The following is a 23,724-nucleotide window of genomic DNA, read 5'->3' as shown; positions in this document are numbered from 1 at the left end:
GTAATGGTGAAGCATTTTAAAATAGTTTATCGGTGTAAATTATTTATCCATAAATAAAAATTAATTAAATAAATAATTTATGCAAATGAATTTGTTCTTATTTAAGAACAAAATCAACCTTTGCTTAGGTTGTGGGTGGTGGATTTATGTTGGTATAGATGATCCGGTTGTAGAGCAAAGTATTTGTAAAAGATACTTTATTGTTAAAGTTAGCCGAGATTTAAAAAAAAAATAGGTTTAATTGCAATTTTAGTCCCCTATTTTGTCTTTTTCTTGATTTTGATTTCTCTATTTTAAAAATTATTATTTTAGTCCCTTTTTAAGTTTTCTGTGCAATTTTCGCCCCCCTATTTTGTCTTTTTTTTCAAAATTAGTTCCTATTCCTGTATCTTTTTCAATAGAAAATTCAAAAGGGGGACCAAAATCGTGGTTTTAAAAATGAGGGGACTAAAATCGAAAAAAGGACAAAATAGGTGGACCAGAGTTGCAATTAAGCCAAAAAAAAGTAATGTAAGAGGATTAAAGATATTTGAATTAAGAAAAATTATTATGAAGTGAGTGCATCCTTCATGGGTTTTTACTTTTTAGTCTTGACCATTTTTCTTGTTCATTCTCAGGATTGCTGAGTAAGTGTTTCTTACTATTCTTGTATATCCTTTTTGGCCTGCTCTGTGCGCGTTTCTTTCCCTGCCTCTACTTTTTATTGTGGTTTCTGCTCCTGCAACCAGTGTCGAGCTTCCCTTCCAGAGGTGGATTTGGTCCTATTGCCATCATGGAAAGTCTAGAATTACCAAATACATCAATACAAGAAAAATCTGTTGTCTCCATTCTTTACCTCTCAAACCTTCAAAGTTCTAGAAAAGTTGACACTTATGATAGCAAGAATGGAAATCAGAATAACCTGCATTTAATGGAACACAGTTATATCAACGAAAACAACAACATCAACATATAAATATAAGATGATAAAGAAAACCCATATTTTTGTATTTGGGATGATCAAAACATCCATAAAGATTTTAAAGAAAGCAAAAATATATTATTGGAAAAATATTTGTTGGACATATGCACTACTACAATTAATATATTTCATGACAACGATTTCACCTCAGACAATTAAAAATCGAGATCAAATGATCCGGAACGTGTCATTTTTTTTAAATCAAATCTTATCCTCAGTTATTTAGAAAACCGACAAAAATGTAACTCAAGGTTTGAGCTTTGATTCTCATATCCTGCATTTTCGTTCTTCATTTAGAATCAAAATGACGCCATTATTTTATAAATATTCTTTTCCATCGATTTTCTTGAATGCTGACTAATAATGTTGATTAATATTTTATTTAATTAAATTGAAGCTAGTTTTTACCTGAGTTGTCATCCCTCGGTTTTTTCTCCCAACCGAGATATAAATTCTAAAATAATATTTTATTCTGACATCAGAATGTTAAGTCTCATTCACTTTTCATTAGAAGATGTTTGAGTTATTAGAGAAAAAAATGGAGGTTAACTGACGTTCTTATTGCGGGATTGAAGAAAATACTTTAAAAACATCAGAAAGCAACTTGATCATTAGGATTTAAGATTTGGTTTTGTTGAAGTTATCATTCAAGCCTTTTAGAAAACATATAACGTATTCCACGTCACGTTGTTTCTTGATTGTGGCATGTGCACCACAAGTGCAGGTGGGAAGAACTTTGAGGGTTTCTAGGTCCTCCCAAAGTGTTTTTAACTCATTGAAATACGTTGTTACCGATTTCTCACCTTGGCCCAAGGAGTGAATTTGTTGAAGAATATCAGATAATTGCAAATGGCCAGTCTTTGAAAATCGATTATGGAGATCTGTCCAAAGTTAAGCCGCATTGTCCATGTAAATGGTGATTTAAGTGATATCCGGAGAAAGGGACACAAAGATCCAAGCAAGAACAATATTATTGCATCCTTCTCAAGTGTCGAATAATGCATCATCTTCCATCGGATCTGTAATCTTGCCATTGATGAATTTTATCTCGTTCTCATTGAGAAGTGCACGTTTCATGGACCTGCTCCAAGATTCATAGTTGTTCTCCGATAACAGAGGTGTAACAACAACGGTGCATGAATTCTCAGTAAGATGCAGATAATAAGGGCTCGATTGATCAAGAGTTGGGTTCTTGATTGTAGAATTGGTGGCACTACAACGAGGAAGGGCTATTAAAGCGCTTTTTTTGGCCTATAACAGCGCTTTAAAGCGCTGCCAAAGCCAGCGCTGGCATAGGCTACGAAAGCGCTTTTAAAAGCGCTCTGGTAGGCCCCCCTATAAGAGCGCTTTTCTGGAAAAAGCGCTCTTGTAGGCCCCCCTTTAAGAGCGCTTTTCAGGAAAAAGCGCTCTGGTAGGCCCCCCTTTAAGTGCGCTTTTTCCAGAAAAGCGCTGTGATAGGCCCACCTGTGAGAGAAAAAATTAAAAAAAAAACGCAACATACTAAAGCGCTTTTGTAAAAGCGCTCTTATAGGGTGGGCTTTAAGAGCGCTTTTTCCAGAAAAAGCGCTCTGATAGCCCCCCCTATAAGAGCGCTTTTACAAAAGCGCTTTAGTATGTTTTTTTTTTTTTTTTTTCTTTTTTAGTAATCTTTGGCAGCGCTTTTAAAAAGAAGCGCTTTAGTATGTGGGCCTTTAAGAGCGCTTTTTTAAAAAGCGCTTTAGTAGCTAAATGAGGTATTTTAATGTGCAGCCTGTAATTTAATCCTCCCAGTCGACCTGTAATATTTTCGACCTGTAATATGTTTTCAGCCTGTAATATTTTCGACCTGTAATTTATTTTCGACGATATTATTTCAGCCATCGGTAAGACAATACATATATATACTAATATAATACCATTATAATATCCAATATTATATATATACATCATTACAACATCAATAATATTATAGTACTTCAATTCGACACAAATCCTACATGAAAAAGCGCTTAATATAAAAATGACACAAATCCTCTTTTATTTCTTCCAACTTAAGTCTCGGGTATCCAGTGGCACGGAATTCGTCAAGGTACTACAAAACAAAAACAAAATATGAATGATACATTTAGTTAAATGTAATAAATTATATGAAATTATCTTAAGTTATAAATTCATACCGTGATCGGAATCTCTAATTGATTTGCCTGAAGGATTTCTTTCATAAACCTCAATACAAAGTATCCGCAATCGTAACTGTTTTTCTGTTGCGGGCACTACATAGAAAAACAAATAAGATTCTATAGTTGTGCATTGTTTTATCAAGTAGCATAAATATATTATAAGCAACATTGTGAAAAATAATGTACCTGCACTTGGATCCAAGTAATGTTGCTAGATTTAGTTCGGGATACCTGTGCGTCCTGTTGACTTCGGAACACTTGTATTGATCTAATTAACAAATATATAAAAGCATATGTTTAGATCAATCCCACAAATAAGTAAATATATATATATAAATATACACGAATATATATTTAGAACGATCCCACATACAAATCAACGATGTCCTTCATGGCCGGATAATTGGTCCATTCACCATTTACCGAATTCAGATAATACACGACTTCCCTTATAGGGTTGATAGCAAGCAGCAACCAGTGTGCTCTATAAATAAAAACAATAGGTTATATGAAAATTTTGCTATACACAAAAGAAACAGAGATTAGATGAACAAAGAATGAGAAACTAACCCTACTGGTCGGGTATTATACGCCCAAAGATGCAGACATTCTGTATTGCCGGTGGACATGAATCTATCTACTAAGCACTGTCTAACTGATTCCGGTTCCGAATCAATTGCCATTCCGCTGCAGTGGGCGGAAGACACGAAACGGAATCTGTTAGACAACGGAGTCCCGCGCAACACTCTGTCATACAACAACCTTAAATAAAAACATAATAAACATTAGATTATTTTCATTGAAATGTGTAAATAAATTATATTGTGGGACTAATTAAATAATATATCGGATGAGGGAATATTACCGAATGTATGAGTGCATGTTATTGACGCCTAGTTGATCATGCTTAAAAATCTCCTCCAAGTCATCAAGTGTAATAAGTGACTTGAATTCAATACCGAAGACACTCTCATCCATAACGATTTCACGTGCAGCACCATCCGTCAAATCGGACATATCAACCATTGTTGCGAGCGTCGACCGGTACCGAGGCACAAAAGCACCGCCTTTTTTTCCCGCTGGCTTCGGAGGACCAGCGGGTGGTACGGTACGAACTTGCTGCGTCACTTGTTGTGACTCTCGAGCGGATGCCTAAAAATCATATAAGTTATGTAAAATATAAAATCATGCAGATTTAGATTCAGATTAATTATTAACACTTTAAATGTACCTCTTTTAGTGATGCAACGGACTCCTCCTCCTGTAAAATCCCTTTACCCTTAACTGTGGGTTTTATAGGAGCAGTCTAAAATTAAAATGTAAAAAATAATTAATAAACGGTTTAGAATTGACATTCGAAAACTAAATGATTCATAATCGTTTTCAATATACCTCATCACTAATGGTAATGAGCTCCGAGGGCCATGCAACAAATGATCCTATTGCATCTCGCAGCAATGTCGTCTCTGAGACCATGTCAGGTACCGGTAGCATCGCATCATGATCTACTACAACATCCACCGATACTTTCAGGTGTCCATCCGGGAGCGGTCTATGGTGAAGTAAATCTCCCAAAGTGTTGTGCACTTTTCCCTTGCCAACTAGTCGATAACTCGGTTCCGATAAGTATAGTTGGCAAGATGAAATGCCCTAAACCAATAGTAAATATAAAGTCATTATCATTAATAAAATAGAACAATTTAAAAGGAAAAAAAATTATAATTACCTCGGGAAATTTCCTTTGATAGTTGATACTTGCCTTATCACTAGTTTCTTTCACCGATGAAGTGTTGCACTTTTCTCTCATATACGCCTCTTTATCTCTTTGCAATTCAGAGACTTGTGCTTGCAATTCCGCCAACTTTTGCAACACTTCTTCATTTGAAGGATTTCTTCTCCTAGGACTCTTGTAAAAAGAGGTTGGAGTCACACCATGACCCTTACCCCTCACCCGACCGGGATACTCAGGAGCATCTAGTGCTCTACTAAGTATGCTCCCCTCTTCGGTGGATGCCGATTGCGACAAGGTCTCCTGTAATTCATTTACATTAAAAAATCATTTATATATTAAAAAACATTTGATTTAATTAAAGACACAGTATTATACTTACACATTCAGTAAAAACTCTCTGAACTTCGGGATCGACAGCATGATCCTTGCCCACACGAGCTTCCCTCCACAACACATGTTCAGGAAGTGAGGTTTCCTCACTTTTAGTCTCCTCTAACTATGCATTGACACAAATGATAAAAATCATCAAATAAAACACATTTAGACAATTAATTAAAACGCATTTCTATTTACTTACAATTTTATCCTCCAAGCGTGCATATCCCAAACGCCCTTTTTTGTATGGATATGCGGGTTTGGATGCTCTCGCACTATTCTTGGCACTCCTTTTCCGAAAATCTTCATCTCTTTGCTCTACAAACTTAGCCCAATCTTCTTCACCAATGAAGATCTCATACTTTTTTGGCCGTCCCGGTGCCTCTTCAAGAAAGTTTCCATCTTTATCCTTAAGATAAGTGTTTGTCAAAAAAGCTTTCCACCCTCTATATCTTTTGCCGGCCAAACCAAGTATGTAGCGTCTACGATCATCTGGTATCTCAAAAGTCCTCTGCAAAAAAACATACGCATAGTGTGTTAGTATAAGTAATTTAAACAATTTATCGTCAAGATAATAACAACAATTAACCATATATGATATATACCTGAAGCTCGTCCCAAATCGCGTCTTTTTTCTCATCCAAGTCTTTGCTTTTCATATTCCATCTAGCTACGGAGACCGGAATATGCATACGAACAAGTGTACCAATATAACTTGTCAGCTTTGCAGAATTAGGACCAATTGCTTGTTTATCAGAATTCCATTCCAATCGGTATACTAATCCTTGGTCTCTATGTCGAACGATTCCCTTCATGATAGTGATGCCTCGTGCAACTTCTTTTGCTTCAGTATCAGGTGGAGCATTTGTATCCGTGGCATCTCTTTCTTGAGCATCTCTTTCTTGTGAGTTTTCAGGTGGAGCATCTCTATCCGGAGCCATTTAACCTGTATCAAACAAACTAAAGCACATTAGTACACTATTAATAAGCTAACAATCTATACAAGTAAAATGGAAGTCAAACCATGCATGTACAAGTAAATCGGAAACGAAATCGGTACAAATCAAAATAAGCGTCAAAAAATAAAGTTGTCGGAATTGAACGAAATTTACATGGCTATGGTAAAACGTCCCCACGGACTCAAAAATAAAGTCGGTTTTCCGAAATTCAGACCCTAAGCCCGACTTTTGATTACGGGCAGAAGCAAAACCGATAAAAAAACTGTCCCGAAATGAACATATAAGTGCATGAGCAGCTCCGGAATCGTCAAAATAGTATAGTTACATGTAAAGAAGTCGACAAACGGATACATGGTTCAAAAGTTATGTACAAAACGAGAATATGCACCAAAATTGAATAAGTACTATACTATTGATTAAAACAATCGGTACAAATTGAATAAAACAAATTAGTCGGAATATGTATACTATTACCTTTATCACTAACGTCTCTTTCTTTTCTTTGTAGGATTGTGTTCTACGCGTCTCTTAACAACGCGGACGGTTGGATTGATCCAAATACCCTCATTATGATCATTTCTAGTACAAGATTCATTCTCATTTTGATCGTTTCTTGTACAAGATTCAATGCCAACACCAATATCACCTTGATCTTCAATGTTTTCATCTACTATTTTGTTAGATAAAAGCACTATAGACCATTTCGTACTTGTCGGATCATTGACATAGAACACTTGTTTAGCTTGAGAGGCTAAAATGAAAGGCTCATCTTTGTACCCTACCCTATTGAGATCCACTTGCAAAAATCCTGACTTATCCATTCGTATGCCACTATTATTTTCAACCCACTTGCAACCAAATACAGGAATCTGAAACTTCGCGTAATCAAACACCAAAATGCGCTCGATAACCCCAAAATATGACAAATTTGCAAATTTCGGATTTAAGTCATTCGCACTTGATATGTGCATTGCTTCAGCTACCAAGGTAACACCACTATTTTGCATAGTACTTTTATCATCCTGTTCTTTGGTATAAAATGTGTATCCATTAATAGCGTATGCGCTATAAGAAAGCACAATTACAGTTGGACCATAGGCTAAACATCTCAACCTTTCTGTTACTGAAGCAGGATCTGAACGATACTTTGAATAAATATGATCCCTAAACCACGGAATGAAACTTCGATTGTGCTCTCGTACTATCCAGTTCTCATTTCTATTTGGATTTAAATCTCGGAGAACAACCTTGTGCATTTCAACATACGGCTCAACCTCAATCTCATTGTGCAGAACATACAAGTGCGCTTGATCCCGTTCGACCATTGATACTGTCACAACTTTATTTCCAATTAGCCTTTTTCCTTCTTTTTTTTCGACAATATGAGATTTGGGGAGTCCAATTGATTGAACATTTGACAGATATTCAGTACAAAACTCAACCGCTTCTTCAACAACGTATCGTTCGGCAATACAACCCTCCGGTCGACTTCTGTTTTTCACGTACCCTTTTAATATTTTCGTATAACGTTCAGCAGGGTACATCCATCTCATATAAGCTGGTCCGCACAATTGTGTCTCTTTCACAAGATGAACGACTAGATGAACCATTATGTCAAAAAACGAGGGAGGAAAATACATTTCAAGATCACATAAAGTAACAACTATCTCTTTTTGCAATGTTGGTAAGATCGCGGGATCGACCACCTTACTGCAAATTGACCTGAAGAAGAAACACAGCTTAGTTATTGCGCTTCTTACTTTTTCTGGCAGAATAGAACGTATACCTATTGGTAAAAAATGTTCCATTATAACATGACAATCATGCGTCTTCAAACTCTTTAACTTGAGGTCTTTCATGGACACAAGTCTTCTAATATCTGAAGAGTAGCCTTCTGGAACTTTAACTTCACTGAGGAACTTACACAATGTTTTCTTCTCCTTTCTAGATAGAGTGTAAACAGCAGGTGGCAGATATGTTCGTCTTCCTTTCGTCACGGGTCTCAATTCAGTTCTCATCCCCATGTTTGCCATGTCATTCCTTATGTTAACGCCATCCTTAGACTTTCCTGGTATATTGAGTAACGTACCTATAACGCTGTCAAATACATTTTTTTCAATATGCATAACATCCAGGAAATGTCTTACGTACAACGACTTCCAATATGGAAGTTCAAAAAAAATGGACTTCTTCTTCCACCCACCCTTGACAAGTGAATGTGCAAAAGGCTTGCCAAACTGAGTGCTCACATCTTTCACCTTTTCAAAAATTTGATCACCTGACAAAAAAGGCGGGGCTGTACCATGTTCGGCCTTTCCGTTGAATGCTTTTCTCCACCCACGGTAGTGATGATTAGAATTTAAGAATCTACGATGACCGAGAAAGACATTCTTCTGACAAAGATCCAATCGTGTCGTATCGGTTTCATCTTCACAAACGGGACACGCCTTTTGACCTTTATTGCTGTACCCGGATAGATTTCCGTATGCTGGAAAATCATTAATTGTTCCAAACAACATCGCCCTCAAGTTGAAACTTTCCTTCCTATACCCATCGTAAACCTCCACACCGTTGTCCCACAAAAACTTTAAATCTTCGATTAACGGTGCCAAGTATACGTCTATGTCATTCCCTGGTTGTTTAGGCCCAGAAATTAGCATTGATAACATCATGTACTTACGCTTCATACATAGCCACGGAGGTAGGTTATAGATCATAAGAATCACAGGCCATGTGCTATGCGAGATACTTTGAATACCATGCGGGTTCATTCCATCAGTAGACAATGACAACCGAAGGTTTCTTGCTTCTTTTGCAAATTCAGGATAATCAGTATCAACTTTCATCCATTGTGGTGAGTCTGCCGGATGTCGCAACTTTCCATCAATAATTCTTTCATCTGCATGCCAAGTCAAGTGTCTTGAATCGGTCTCACTACGATACATGCGTCTAAATCTCGGAATTATAGGAAAATACCATAAGACTTTAGCAGGAGACAACTTTTTCTTATATCGAGGGGCACCACATTTAGGACACTCATTCAACGCTGCATACTCGTTTCGAAACAAAACGCAATCGTTTGGACATGCATGTATCTTATCATAGCTCATGCCAATAGAGGACAACATCTTTTTGGCTTCATACGTTCGATTGGGAAGAACATTATCCTCTGGTAGCATATCTTTCATAAGGGCTAATAACTCTGTGAAACTTTTATCCGACCATCCATTGTCCGCCTTTAAGTTGTACAACTTTAACACCGCAGACAATCTTGTGAATTTTGAACAACCATCATACAACGGTTTCTCTGCATCGCTTACCAACCTCTCAAACATTTTGGGACAATCCGCAAGATCTTCTTCAAGCGCTTCTGCAATCTCTTCGACTCGATCGCAATCGTATGTGTCTGTGCAATCGTCGTTTGAAGCATACTTCCTATTACAACTCGACCCAGCATTCCTGTTACTTTTCTCACCATGCATTGTCCAACATGTATAACTTCTATCAATTCCAAACCGTAGTAAATGGGATCCCAACTGTTTCCCGTCAACCTTATCCCCATAACAGCAACCCAAGCAAGGACACGGCATTCGAAGCGGGTCTTCGGAGTGCTTAACCGCAAACTCAACGAATTCCCATACCCCTTTCTCGTACTCTTTCGACAATCGGTTTGATCTCATCCATGTCTTATCCATGACTTAATTAAGCTAAACAAATGCTTCTTGGTTTCTCTATCAGGTACTAAGGAATTCTGTCAAGATAATAAATAGCTATCATCATAATAGAATACCTAATCAGAATACCTAATCAGAATACCCGATTTCTTAAAGAAGACCTTACCTTATTTCAAGGTAATATAAGTCCACAAACCAAAAAAATGGTTGAGAGACACTAAATTGATATTAAATAGAACCATAAACAATAAACTATAAGCAGAAAATAACAAACTATAAGCAAGAAGAAAGGGATAGTAACCTGAGTTAGACTTGATGTGGGAGATGGGTAGGTTTGAATCGGCGTTGTACAAGTAGAAACCAGAGACTTCAAAGTAACTGTAAAATTAAACACACACGCACGATGCAGTTAAATACAAATATCATAAAAGTGAAGGAACTATATGCAATCTGTAGCACAAACTACTATGATTTTAGAAGTAGAAACCATAGACTTCAAAGTAACTATAAAAGTACACTTAATAGAATAATAATAAACCCACAACCAAATAACCATCCATAAACCCATGAAATTGCCTTACTATAATTTCACCATTACTATAATAACCTTTAACCTTCATCACCATTACTATAAAAACCTATCTTTTGAAGTTTATGTCACTTAATATTTATTTATTTAACATATGTTATAACCATATATGTAGTATCACCGTACAAATACCCACAACCAAATAACCATCCATAAACCCATGAAATTGCCTTACTATAATTTCACCATTACTATAATAACCTTTAACCTTCATCACCATTACTATAAAAACCTATCTTTTGAAGTTTATGTCACTTAATATTTATTTATTTAACATATGTTATAACCATATATGTAGTATCACCGTACAAATATTTTAAAATAGAACTTTCACAGAAGTCGATGATGTTTATTGTCTCTGTTTTCATTTTTTGAGATACCTTAATTTAGGCAGCAACAGCAAGTAGTTTTGTATTCAAAAACTCAGTTACATTTCTAAATGAAATGTGGTAAGAGTGGAAGAAAATGTCCAAGAGTAGCAACACTTTAGTTCAAAATTATGTATCAATCAGTAAGTGTGTTGCTTTCTAGCATTTTAAGACATTATATTTCTCTTAATTTTTCTATTGATATCCATAACAGAAGAATGTATCACTGACTTCATTACTGTCTTCAAACCAGACCAGAAATTTCATTTGCAATTACAAGTTCTAAAATCCTAAAATCCCTAAAATCCTAAAATCCCTAAACAGAAAGTCCTCGCTGAAATTGCCTAAACCAGACCAGAATAGTGGGAAGATTTTACCTGAACAGAAGCAGCAAGAAGATGTTGATTTTGACCAAGAAAACCCTAAAATCCCACCCAAAGAACGGCGGCGGCAGCGGCGGCGGCGGCGGTGGCCTGAAGGTGAGAAGACGACGGAGAGTGGTTGAGACGGACGGTGAGTGGTTCAGACGTGAGGGTGAGTGGTTTAGAGGGTGAGTGGTTCGACGGAATAACAGTAATAGCGTGAGAGGAAGAAGAAGAACTTTCAGAATGTTTCTGGAAATTAAAATAAAAGAGCGTGTTTTAGTTTTAAAAATATTTAATGAGGGCTACAAGAGCGCTTTTCAAAAGCGCTTTCATAGGCCACTCTATACCAGCGCTTTCTCTTTAAAAGCGCTTTCGTAACCCCCCCCTTTAAGAGCGCTTTCAAAAGCGCTTTCATATCCACCCCCTATAAGACCCCTATAAGAGCGCTTTTGAAAAGCGCTGTCATACCCCACCCTTTAAGAGCGCTTTTGGAAAGCGCTTTCATAGCCACCTCCTATAAGAGCGCTTTTGAAAAGCGCTTTCATTGCCCCCCCTTTAAGAGCGCTTTTCTAGCGTGTTTTTTTATTTTGTTTTTAACCAAACCTACGAAAGCGCTTTTGTGAATAAGCGCTGTTGTAGGTGCGCTTTTAAAAGCCAATTTTGGCGTAGTGTGGTGTTATGTGTTGTGTCGTTGTTGTTTTTCGATGAATCATCAAGATCACTAATCACCATGATTGAAGACCCGTAGGAAGCTCAAGAATTAAGTGAAGGAGAAGAGGAGTAAATGTGAAAATTACTCACACTACTGATACCATAATTTAATTTGTGAATGTATGCATAATTGAGCTTAACTTTGAATATTAATGAAGGTAAAAATATATACAAGAAGTGTCTTGGATAGCAAGCAACCGAAAAAATAACAAACTACCCTAATAAGGTGTAAATCCTAAGTAACTCTAACTGTCAACACCTAAAATCAACTATACTGTTCAATAAGTTTGAAGTCGATGAACAAACTAATTCATTCAGCAATAATGCTGCTCAATTAGACCAAAATGGTGAAGCGAGTGACATAGACACGAGAGGTAGTTTTTGTTGTTGAGATTAAAATGTATCATTTTTATTTTTTCCATTATATACTACTATATTGTATTTTCAAGTTTTATTAATGAATTATTTTATTTTAACAATTTCATTAAAAACAAAATGTACAACTAATATTTAATAACAAAATTAATTCTTCAAAATTATGTTTCATGACTTCAAATAGCATCCTTCTATTAATTTTACTTTTCTATTTTATAATTACAAATTTTTTATATATTATATATTTATATTCAAAACTATTTTATAAATTTTTTTACTTCTATTTCTATAATATGATTTTAATAAATTTTACTTTTTCACAATTATATGAAACAGAAAAAAAATTAAATTATTAACTAAAATATTCAAAAATTATATTTTATTAATTATTTTTTGAAGTATATGAACAAATGTGTATGTATGTAATCAGTACTTGTGTGTACACACAATTTTTTTTACTAATTTTGTTTAATAAAGGGAATAAAAGTTATTTTTCAAAATTGTATTTTATTAATAATATTAAAAAACCTAAAAATTAAAAGAAAAAATAATTAAAATATAAAAATATCGTTAATTATTGTTTATATTTTTTTCTTCTAAATAATTGAAAAAGAGTATTAAATTATTAATTAAGAAAAAAAAATTAAAATAAGGAAAAAACACAAGGCGCGAAGACCATGTACACGAATCCATTCTTCTCTCATCTATTCTATGAGACTGACGGCACACAGGTGGAGGAGCCGACGAACGATATCTACGACGGCGCGACACCAGTCTCCGATCAGGTAAAAATCGACACTTCCTTCCCTCCGCCGTCTCTCCGTTAAAACCGAATTCGTTCACACATTTTGTAATTCTAGTCGTTAGGGTTTTTGTTTATTTTACCCTCTTTTATCTTCTGTTAAGGTTTCTCTGTATTACTTACAATTTTCCATTATAATAGTGCTTGAATTGTATTTGTTTTGAATGAGTATCTGCATTGTGCAGTTTCTTTTCTATTTGTTGTCACTGTCACTGAGTTCTCAATTTTTTATTGCAGTTTTTTTCAGAAAAAAATGATAATTCTGTTTCTCTCCCATTGGGTTTCATTTTATTGATCGGGAGTTTGGAATTGGTTAGCTTCATATAGTAGTTCGATTTTATGAAAAGGATCAGAAGAGAAGTGTTTCATATACCATGATTTCAGTACTTATATTGTGAAACTATAGTCATATTTCAAGATGAGCCTTAAAAGTTGGAGTGATTATTTTGAGTCGGTTATTTGACTAACCTACTTAAAGGTGTTTCTAACTCCGTTCCCTCTATTGTGTGTCTGTTAAAAATGAAATCCTTCGACTTTAATTTCATTTTTTCAACAATCACTTGTCCTTCATCGTCATCACTCACATGCACAATTGTTGTTTTGTTGATTTCGTCTTAATGAAATTTGATTTCATTGTTTTGTTGTTCTTTCCAATTGTGACTACTTCTGTAGCATTTTATTTTTATTTAAGTTGTTTTTATTACATGCTTTTTGGCTGTTGCATTTATGAAGTTTTTGTTTGCAAATTAAGAGCATTGAGGAAAAAATTTGTCTTTCTCTTAAGTGAATTTGTCTCGAGTCGGTAAATGAATATCCAAACTGATGTGTAACTTCTATTAGTATGGATTTCAATATAGAGAATGTAACCAAGTATATCAATTGATTGTAGTCCATTACTAAACCTTCTGGTTGGGCCTTTTAGAAAGTTGATGCCATATTACTTGTAAAGTTGTAATTAACTTTTGTAGCTGTAACAAGAAAGTAGCTGTAACAAGAATACTGTTGGGCCTAATTTTTAGTTTATGCACTTTTAGTTAGTTCACTTAAAACCACACAAAACAAAAATCTTATTTTACGAAATGTGTTTCATTACTCATTCCTATTGCTTGTTAACTCTATTTACACAATTTTTTGTTTGAAAGTAAAGTTAATGTAGCTCTGAATCTATTTTTATTGTTATTTTTACATTTTGATTTTGGTTTTTACATATTATTGGTTTTAATTGTATTATCTAGATTGACCAATCCAAAAAAATGTTACGATGAGCCAATATGAACTTCGTGTTTAATGTATCAACCTTTGTTTTAATGATCATGATACATTTCAGGTATGCAGGATCCCTCTGCTGAGCCACTTGTTGAGCCTATTGATTTTGTTAGTGTTTTTACTACTGATACAAAATTTAGCACTCGAGATAGCTTGTTGGAATGGGTTCGAGGAGAAGCAATGAAGTTAGGGTTTGTTATTGTTACTACAAGGTCCGATAATGGGTCAGATAGAAGAAGACAGACAATTGTACTTGGATGTGAAAGAGGAGGTGTTTATAAAAAATCCAGAAAATCCAACAAGCAGTTGAAACACCAAGACACACAATCTAAAAAATGTGAGTGTCCATTTAGATTGCGGGGTTATTTTTTAAGCTCTGGTGTATGGAAAGTTAATGTAGTGTGTGGAAAACACAATCATGAGATGGCCGAAAATTTAGAAGGTCATCCTATTGCAAGTCGGCTAAATGTGGAAGAAAAGAAACTTGTTTATGAGATGATAGATGACATGGTTCTTCCAAAAGATATTCTTATGACTTTAAAAAAACGAAGGCCAGACAATGTGACTACTATCAAATGTATTTATAATACTATTCACATATATAAAAAGTCTAAAAAAGAAGAAGCTGATGGTCTCATCAAAGAAGATCATCCAGAAATCTCTATTAAGGAAGAGATGGCTGATGGTATCGTCAACGAAGATCATTCTGAAATCTCTATTAAGGAAGAGATGGAAGCAATTCAGGTTTGGCTTACTAATAATTGTGTACTAGTATTTAACATGTCTAGACCAAGCGCTTGTTTGGTTTGGTGTTTGAACATACTAATGCATGTCCAGTTATGATTTTTAAGTGATTTACTAGAAGCTAATAACCGGAGCTTTTGCTTAGACGTGAAAAAATCATGTGATTTCAGGCTCGCGTAAGCCCGGTTAATCCAAAACTGAACATATGCCAAGCAAATCTTCACTTCAATTTTTATTAATTTTTTTAAGACATACTGCAGGCTTGTTTTGACAGTGCTGATTACAATACAAAGATATATATTAAAGATCGGTTGCGTCAAATAGCCTTTCCAGAAATGACTTCCCCGTATCCATCTCTAGAGAAGGGTAATGGAAACCTACCAGCCTTTCCAGAAACGACTTCACCGTGTCTATCTATAGACTTGGGTAATGGAAACCCACCAGCCTTTTCAGAAACGACTTCACCGTGTCCATCTCTAGACTTGGGTAATGGAAACCCTCCACTTGCTTATGATTTTGAAACTTTGTACATGTGATGTTCTGGATATGGTTTTAAACATGAAAAAAATTTTTTGGGTCAAGTTTAAACATGAAATATTATAAAGGCTTTTAATTTTGTTTGTTATATGATCTCTTTTTGATGGAATTAATTATGGTAAGCATGAACATCGCTCTTCTTATTTTGAATCATGATGATTATACGTTACAAATTTGTTTGTAATATGCTTTAAATGATGTTTCCTAACAACAGCTAATTCATCAGCAAGCAAAGAGTTTGCATTCGAAATTTGTAGAACATCAAACTAAGTAAGTTACATAATATTTTATGATTCTGATTATCCTTTTAATTTAATTTTTGAGGGTGTATGTTTTCTATGCATCATAGTTGGATAAATGCTAACTGTTTGAGTGAATTGAGCGAGAAAGTTGTGGACAAGTTTAAGTTTAGGGGGTTACTCTTTCCATCTTTACAGGTACGAGTCACACCTCTGAAACCTCAAAAATGTCATTGATGTATCCGGAGATACATCTCTGGATCCACCTAAAATCACACTAACAAAGGCGTTGCAAGTGTGACACCCTCTATTTTGTCTAAAGAAAATGTTCAGAGATGCATCTCTGGATTCCAAAAATGTATCTCTGTAAAGTGTCCTGTCACCAATACTCAAAACAACAATGTTTATGCATTATTTCTCGGAATATCTGCAAATCTTCGTTATCAGGGATTTAATGAAGTTGTATGCTATAAATTTTTCAGTTGTAATAAAAAACTTAAAAGAAGATTGGACCTAGTTTATATAGGAAATGACATCTTCATCATCTAGTTCATGGTTTACGACATCGTGCTGCAAGAGTTGCTGTGGTTTCTTGAACTTTTCCAGTATATGATTATTGATGCAGGACAAATGTATACAATTTGGAAATTTTAGTATGGGGACATTTGAAAGCAGGTCCTGATTGCCTGTATCTGTAAGAACTAGTAGTGGTGTGATTTCTTACTAAAAACTCACTCAGGTGGTGCTTGCAGCATAATTTGATACAGAATCAACATACACTTTGCGGAGATACATTTTTAGAATCCGGAGATCCATTTTCAGACAAAGTTTTTGAGCAAAATAGGTGTCTTATTTATGAAGTGCTAAAAATGTGTGTATAAAAGGTGCGTTCGGAGATGCATTTCTCTGAATGTTGGAGACAATAGTGACTTTTCGCGGTGGTAGTAGTGACTTTCTCGGTGGTAGGTGTGCACACATAAGGCCGGAAAGAACAACTCCAAAGTTTATACACTTTGCTTTTAAGAACTTTCTAAAAATAAAATATGATTTTATTGTTTATGTTAAATGTTTGAATGTTGATCCATTATATTTTTTGAGGAAAACCTTAATCATCTTATTTGTTACATGATTTTCCAAAGTTAGGTCAAATGGATAGGACATAGTGAGTTGCAAAACATTCCAAGTGTGTTGGAAAGATAGAAAGTTAATGTAGATATGGACTATCAAAAATGGATGGATAGATAAAAGTTTCATCGAATTGTATAAGTTCTCTTATTGCATTTGTTGAATCATAATTATTGTTGAGAAATGTTTCACATTGTTGAGTCATAATTATTGTTGAGAAATGTTTGCGTATTTTTTCTCTTTTGTAAAGTAATAATTGGCATTTAATGGAAACAAAAATAAAAATCACACCAATATTTCTTATACGTGGAAACCATTTCAATGTGAATGAGAGAAATCACGAGATATAGTTCAATAAAATATTTAGAAAAGTAGGATTACAAATAGTTCAATAAAATATTGAGAAAATTAGGATTACAAACTCTCTTAACACTAGAGGATTTTTTTTTTCAATCTCAACAACTTAGATGTTAAACAATATCTCTCAACTTTTAGTAAACTATGATGAAAATAAAATTCGTTTTTCTACAAAGAGGCTAGAAGCCTTGAACTCTATTTCTTACTATCACTCTTGGATTCTCTCTTTTTTCATGGAATAAATAAACTCTTCACAAAGCCTCGTAGTTTTAGGAGAATGACGTGGTTTAACTAAAAATTTCAAAAATATAATGGATATTTAATGATTAGGTTTCTAAAACTCTTGTAAATATCATCTTCACATCTTATAAGTTTGAATGCGTGGTCTCAAGGTTCAAAGAAAGAATCCTTTTCCAAGTTGAAATTATTTTGATGACTTGGATATTACTCATCATAAAATAAAGAGGGAATACCAAAAAATGTATTTAGAGCATGAATGAAACATAGGGTTTGCAGCTTCACGAGTGACACTTTGATTGTCATAGTTTATCATATATTCATCATGTACATGTACTAGCTCACAAAAATTCTTCACCCACAACATTTCTTTGCAAGTTTATGATGCTGCAATATACCCAACTTCATTCATTGATAATGAAACACATTTTTTAAGTTTTGATTGTCAAGAAACAACTCCCCCTAAAAAGTAATTAGATATCTTAACACAAAATTTCTTGAATCTACATTTTCCGCCATATTTGCATTTGAATATTCGATATTGAATTTTCGTTACTAAAACACAAGCATTTTTTAGCAGTTCCTCTTGTATGCCTCAATATCCATTTCATAATATTTCAATGCTCGTTCTCTAATTTCGATAGAAATAAACTCACACCTCTAACAACATATACATCGCCTGGTCTTGAACAGACCATTGCATGCATAAGGCTACTCACTACTGAAGAATATGACACCTTGCTTATTTTTTCTTTTTCTTTGGCCATTGTTTGGTCTCAATGTCTTGTTAAGTTTTAGATGACCAGGTTATGAAACATGCACATGTTCGATATTATGCACGTTAAATTTGTCAAAGAATTTTCTTGATAAGTCTTCTTGTGATATCAACAACATTCTTTTATAATATTCTTTGATAGTCTTAATTCCACTAATCTTTTTCACATCATCCAAATCTTCATAGCAAATGGTTTGCTTAAAGATTTTTTGAATTCATTCATCTTTTTCTAATTCTGTAGGTAGACCAAGAATTACTCTAGTAGATGTCATCTTCATCAATGGTGTAAATAATTTTAAAAATTTATACCTTTATTTTAATGACACCTTTTAAGATAATAAATGCTTTGTACCCGAGGTTGACGTTGTTCTCTTTAGACTTAAGGTTAAAAACTCACATGTTTTTTAATGTCTTTTCTTCTTTTTGGAAACTTTATCAAGTCGTATGTTTGGTTTTCCTTTAGGGGGATTTAATTTCTTCTTCAATACAGTGCGTCCATTTCTCATTGTATTTTATATTAATGAATTCTATGAAGCTTTGAGGGCCCATTTTGTCAGTGATATTGAAATATTCATTTGAGAAGTACCTCTTGAATGATTTGTTGGAATAAGTTTGGTTATGCAACTACAATCCTTATGTTTTGATGATAACAAAGTATAGAGAATGATTTTATACATTAATCGTTTCATTAAGTGTGCATATTATGAAAGAGAGTTTTGGACTCTAAATGAAGCAACTCTGAGCAAAATAGACTCTCACTCTAAACAAAGCAAAGCCTGAACAAAGCAAACTCTAACAAAAGAAGACTTTGAGGTCTGGACAACGCAAACTCTAATCAATGCAAACTCTGGACAAAGAGACTATGGACTTTATCAGATTCTGAAGCGAAGCTGAAATCTGAAGAAATATTTCTCTAATTATTAAGCATATGGATAATCAGGTCAACACCTTTTCATAAAACAATCCATAATCACTCTGATAAATCAAGCCTTATTTTTACTAGACTTTGAAGTCTATATCCACAAGGCTCTGAACTTTGGCCAAGCTTCAAATCATCTTAAATACGAATTGAATGATCGAGAATAATGATTGGATGCATAATCCTGGAGATAGTACAATCTAAAGAGGTAAAATCAAATATTCCTTAAAAAGGACAAATATCCTGGAATTATAAAAGGGATGTACTACCGACGAATATCCACGTTTTACGTCCCAACCTCGCACCATTACTTCAACTGTGAAATTGACGAAATATTCATCATCCAACGATACTATTCATCATCTTCCAATTTAATTCTCCAACAGTCTTATTTCATCATCTATATAAAAAGGACAAGGAAATTTAAGAAAAAGAGAATTCTCGAGAAGATAATTGTACAAAGATAGAATTGTTGTGTACATCATTCTAAAAAAGTCTAAACAACAACACAACAAAGAGAAACAAATAGAGAAACAACACTTACTACACTTAGAGCTTTTCATTGTATAATTTTTCTTAAGTATAAGAGTCTATAATTCATATTTTGTATCTGCTTGTTTAGAAGCATCTTTGTAAACACACAATCTTTCTTTTGTAACTCTGATTGAATTCCTTCAAGGACTAGGTATAATCTGTAGCCTCGAGAATTCATTGACATTTTGTCTCTGAGATTGCATTCCTCGAGGGACTAAGTTTATTCTGTAGCCTCGATAAGTAATTGATAGTCGGTCTTTGAGTGTAATCTGATTGATTAGTGGATTAAGTCTTTATTGAGAAGGAAAATTCACTCTGGCGAGTGGACTGGATTAACTTCGTTAACAGTGAACCAATATAAATCTTTGAGTATTTTTTCATAGTTGAGTTTGTTTTTGGTCTGTAAAAAGTTATCACATTAGAAACCAAATTCAAACTCCCCTTTCTTGTGTTTCATTGAGCCTTCATGGTTGTCTTACTCTTGTTGATCTTCTCACTTGAGGTTCTTGTTCTATCTCATCATATTCTACCTATTTCTTTTCTTGCATTGTCTCATGCTATTCTATATGACTAGGTTTCTCCAACTAACAAGGTTTTGTTGCATGATCATGATCAATATTCCCATGAGAAATATGTTCCCCTGAGTTGTTTATTGTAATGATTTTTTTGCCTCTTAGATTGAGTGTCATTAGTCATCCAATCTTCATAAAATACCACATCACTGCTTCACAAAATCTTCTTCTTTGTAGAATACCATAATCAAAACCCAAGTTCATCTCTTGTTGAATCAAGGTATATACAGTCCTTTGACTTAGCATAAAGGAATGCATATACCTTGATTTACCAAATTGATTTATCAAGCCAACACCATCTAAGTTTTCTACTGAAGTGATCTTCAATGAAGGTAACAAAGTATTTATCATCTCCAAGGGACCTTTCGTATGTTGAGCACACATTTGAGTGAACAATATCTATATTTTTCTTTCTTCTCACACTATCTGATCTTTGAAAAGGAGCCATGTGTTACTTTTCTGCTAGACAATTGTTTGGAATATTATCTTTAAGAAGAATGTCTAAAACCTTTGTCACTCATGCAGCCTAGAAATTTGTACACATAAAATTTGACATGCCCGTCCTAAAATAAACAAGTTTGAGAAGATAAAAAAGTTTAACATGTGTGTTCCAATTTTAGCTAGTTTTTTCAAGATAAACAAGTTTGATAGAGCAAATAAAATTGCCACACAAAATTTTAGCAGGTATACTCTAATTTTAAAGTGTTTGATAAACAAGTTTAACAAGTCTGTTCCATTTTTAAAGTGATTGATAATCAAAATATCCACAGTAAGTATCAATAATTGACTACAATACATTGTAGACATTGTGTATTACAATAAATTTTAAAATAAACACAAATTGTGCATTACATGACAAACATTAGAAAAGTTCCTAAATAAGCACACACTGTGCATTTACACACAGACATTATCGAAGTTTCAAAATAAGCATAGACTGACATAGTGCTTTACAAACTACATTACAAAATAGTTAACTACAAAAGTAAACTACAAGTCATTGTGAAAGTTACCTTGATATTTCATCCCATGACTTAATTTTACGAACACAAGTCCCTAACTTGAAATCTTCTTAGATAGGAGCATATGATGAATTAAATACTTAAGACTGTTATTCTTGGGATTGTTGATCCCCAATATCAAAATTAGCATACGAATGTCTAAGACTTATACTATGTTCAATTTTTTCAATCATATTCTATAATTTGATTAATGTGATTAATTTCCAACTAATCATTAAAATAATGCCATAGGTTTTAATTTAATTGTAAAAATACCAAAATAATACAACATGTGAATGTTATTTAGTTATTTTGATGAACGAGCGACTAAATAAAAAGAATCTTTAAAAGCCATAGGAAAAAATGTGTTTTTTTACAAAGGATTTATGGTCCAAAATGATAAGGAAAAATAGATATTAACTCTTTAAATAATTATATTTCGTGAATCATCCATGTACAATGATTTGTATAACTAATTATATTTTTTTTAATAATAATTAATAAGTACTTTAATTAAAACATTACTTAGTTTTGTCTTATCAATAAAATTAGTTCTCTAATCAATTTTCTTAATTACAATGATTTGGTTAAAAATATTTTATAGTTAATGACGTTTTTTTTAAGAATATAACTAAGAAACAACACTAAACCCAACATAAAAAACAACAAAAACAAACTAGGAACAAACAAACAACCCAAAACGAAAGCACGAACACAACCGCAAAGAAAGGAAAATAATGGAAAACCCCGTTTAACACAACCGCCACAAAACTAGCACCATTAACAGCCACTCCATGAACCAAATAGCTTGAAACCTCCCCTAAACAACAAGATTTAATGATAGATATAAATGTTTTTCATTTTTACATTCTGTGTCTTTTCATTTGCAGCATGAGTAAAGATTATTCTTACCCTTACTATGATCCAGAGTTTGATACTCTCTCTGAAAGAATAAATGGCCCAATGTATGTAGATATATAATGCTTTCATATTCTTTAAATTAATTATTTGATAACACGTGTTAATATAATATTTTTCTGCTTTGTAGTTGCCAAGTTAGCATGGACAATGAAACAATGGAAGATTGCACAGTGGTTAAGATAAATAGGATTAACAATCATGGTGTTCTTCTACTGGACATGGTAATGGTTTTGACAGATATGAACTTTCAAATCATCAAAAGTTATATTTCATCTGATGCTCGCTGGTGCATGGATGGTGCGTTTTATTACATTTCTTCAACTTTACATACTCCATGATCATATGATAAAATCTAAAGCTTTATGTAATTTTGTATTTGAAAAATTGTAGTATTTCATGTTAGAGATGAATATGGCAACAAATTATCTGACCAGAAAGTCACTAACTACATCCACCAGGTACTACAAATAACCTAATATTTATGTTATTTTACCGACATATTTAAAAAAACGTGTTTTAATGTTTTTAATTCTTTTAATTTTGATATATAGATTGAAATCATCAGCAAGCGAGTGCAAGAATACTTCACAGTCATTGAAATTACAATACAAGACCATCCTAACTTATTTTTCCAGATTTTTTCGGCCCTTGCCGATCTCCATTGTAACATTGTTGAAGCTCATGCATGCAGCTACAATACAATCTTAACATGTGTTGTTTATGTCTCAGACCAATCCAATAATTCCACAATCGACGACCCTTCTCGTCTAACAATCATTAAAAACCACCTAACAACTGTGCTCCGTGCCACCGCTAATTCTAAGATTGGTAGCATCAGCAGCCCTAATGTTAAGATATCAAAGCTTGTTGGATTAGAAGGTACCAAGACATGCACAATCGAAAGGAGGTTGCACCAACTAATGCTTTCAGAAACAAACTTAGAGATGGAAAATGAGAAGAAGATGGTGAGAATTGAAAGTTGTGATCAAAGGGATTATTCAATTGTGAATGTTGAGTTTAAGGATCGTCCTAGACTCATGTTTGATATTGTTTGTACCTTAACAGACCTCGAATATACCATTTTTCATGCTTCCACAAACTCTCGTGCTGGATGTGCGTTCCAGGTATATACTTTTATTCATATTCTATACATGAATTTTTTATTCTTTATAATTTGGTATACTCATTTCAAAATTGTCATATGAATGTACCCAAGTTTTAAAATTAAGTGACAATGTGAGATTCAAAATATTGTATATCCCTACATTTACAGTGGGCTAATTAACTAGTTTATGTTGATGAATTTACAGGAGTATTTTATAAGACGCATAGATGGATATACTTTGAATACATCAAGTGAGAAGGAACGACTAATAAAATGCATAGAGGCAGCTATGCAACGTCGGGTTTGTGAGGTGAAACGTTAA

General features: G+C 33.9%; 1 protein-coding gene and 1 pseudogene across 1 annotated transcript; both read left to right on the top strand.

Moving 5' to 3' along the window:
- The first annotated feature begins 12,939 nt into the window (after positions 1–12,939).
- Positions 12,940–17,392, top strand: LOC131596281 (uncharacterized). The gene is made up of 3 exons (XM_058868891.1): positions 12,940–13,053; positions 14,398–15,080; positions 15,341–17,392. The coding sequence occupies exons 2-3, from the start codon at positions 14,400–14,402 to the stop codon at positions 15,614–15,616; spliced, it is 957 nt and encodes a 318-aa protein (XP_058724874.1). The 5' UTR covers positions 12,940–13,053; positions 14,398–14,399; the 3' UTR covers positions 15,617–17,392.
- A 3,584-nt stretch (positions 17,393–20,976) lies between these two features.
- LOC131598465 (ACT domain-containing protein ACR2-like) lies at positions 20,977–23,724 on the top strand (annotated as a pseudogene).

This window comes from Vicia villosa, linkage group LG4 (assembly GCF_029867415.1).
Source record: "Vicia villosa cultivar HV-30 ecotype Madison, WI linkage group LG4, Vvil1.0, whole genome shotgun sequence".
Taxonomy (NCBI): domain Eukaryota; kingdom Viridiplantae; phylum Streptophyta; class Magnoliopsida; order Fabales; family Fabaceae; genus Vicia; species Vicia villosa.
This window is presented reverse-complemented; position numbering and strand designations above follow the sequence as displayed.

Excerpts from the sequence above, each read along its gene's own strand:
- LOC131596281 (XM_058868891.1), top strand. The coding sequence starts at position 14,400 with ATGCAGGATCCCTCTGCTGAGCCACTTGTTGAGCCTATTGATTTTGTT. Across the intron at positions 15,081-15,340 it reads AAGAGATGGAAGCAATTCAG|GCTTGTTTTGACAGTGCTGA; the intron begins GTTTGGCTTACT and ends GACATACTGCAG.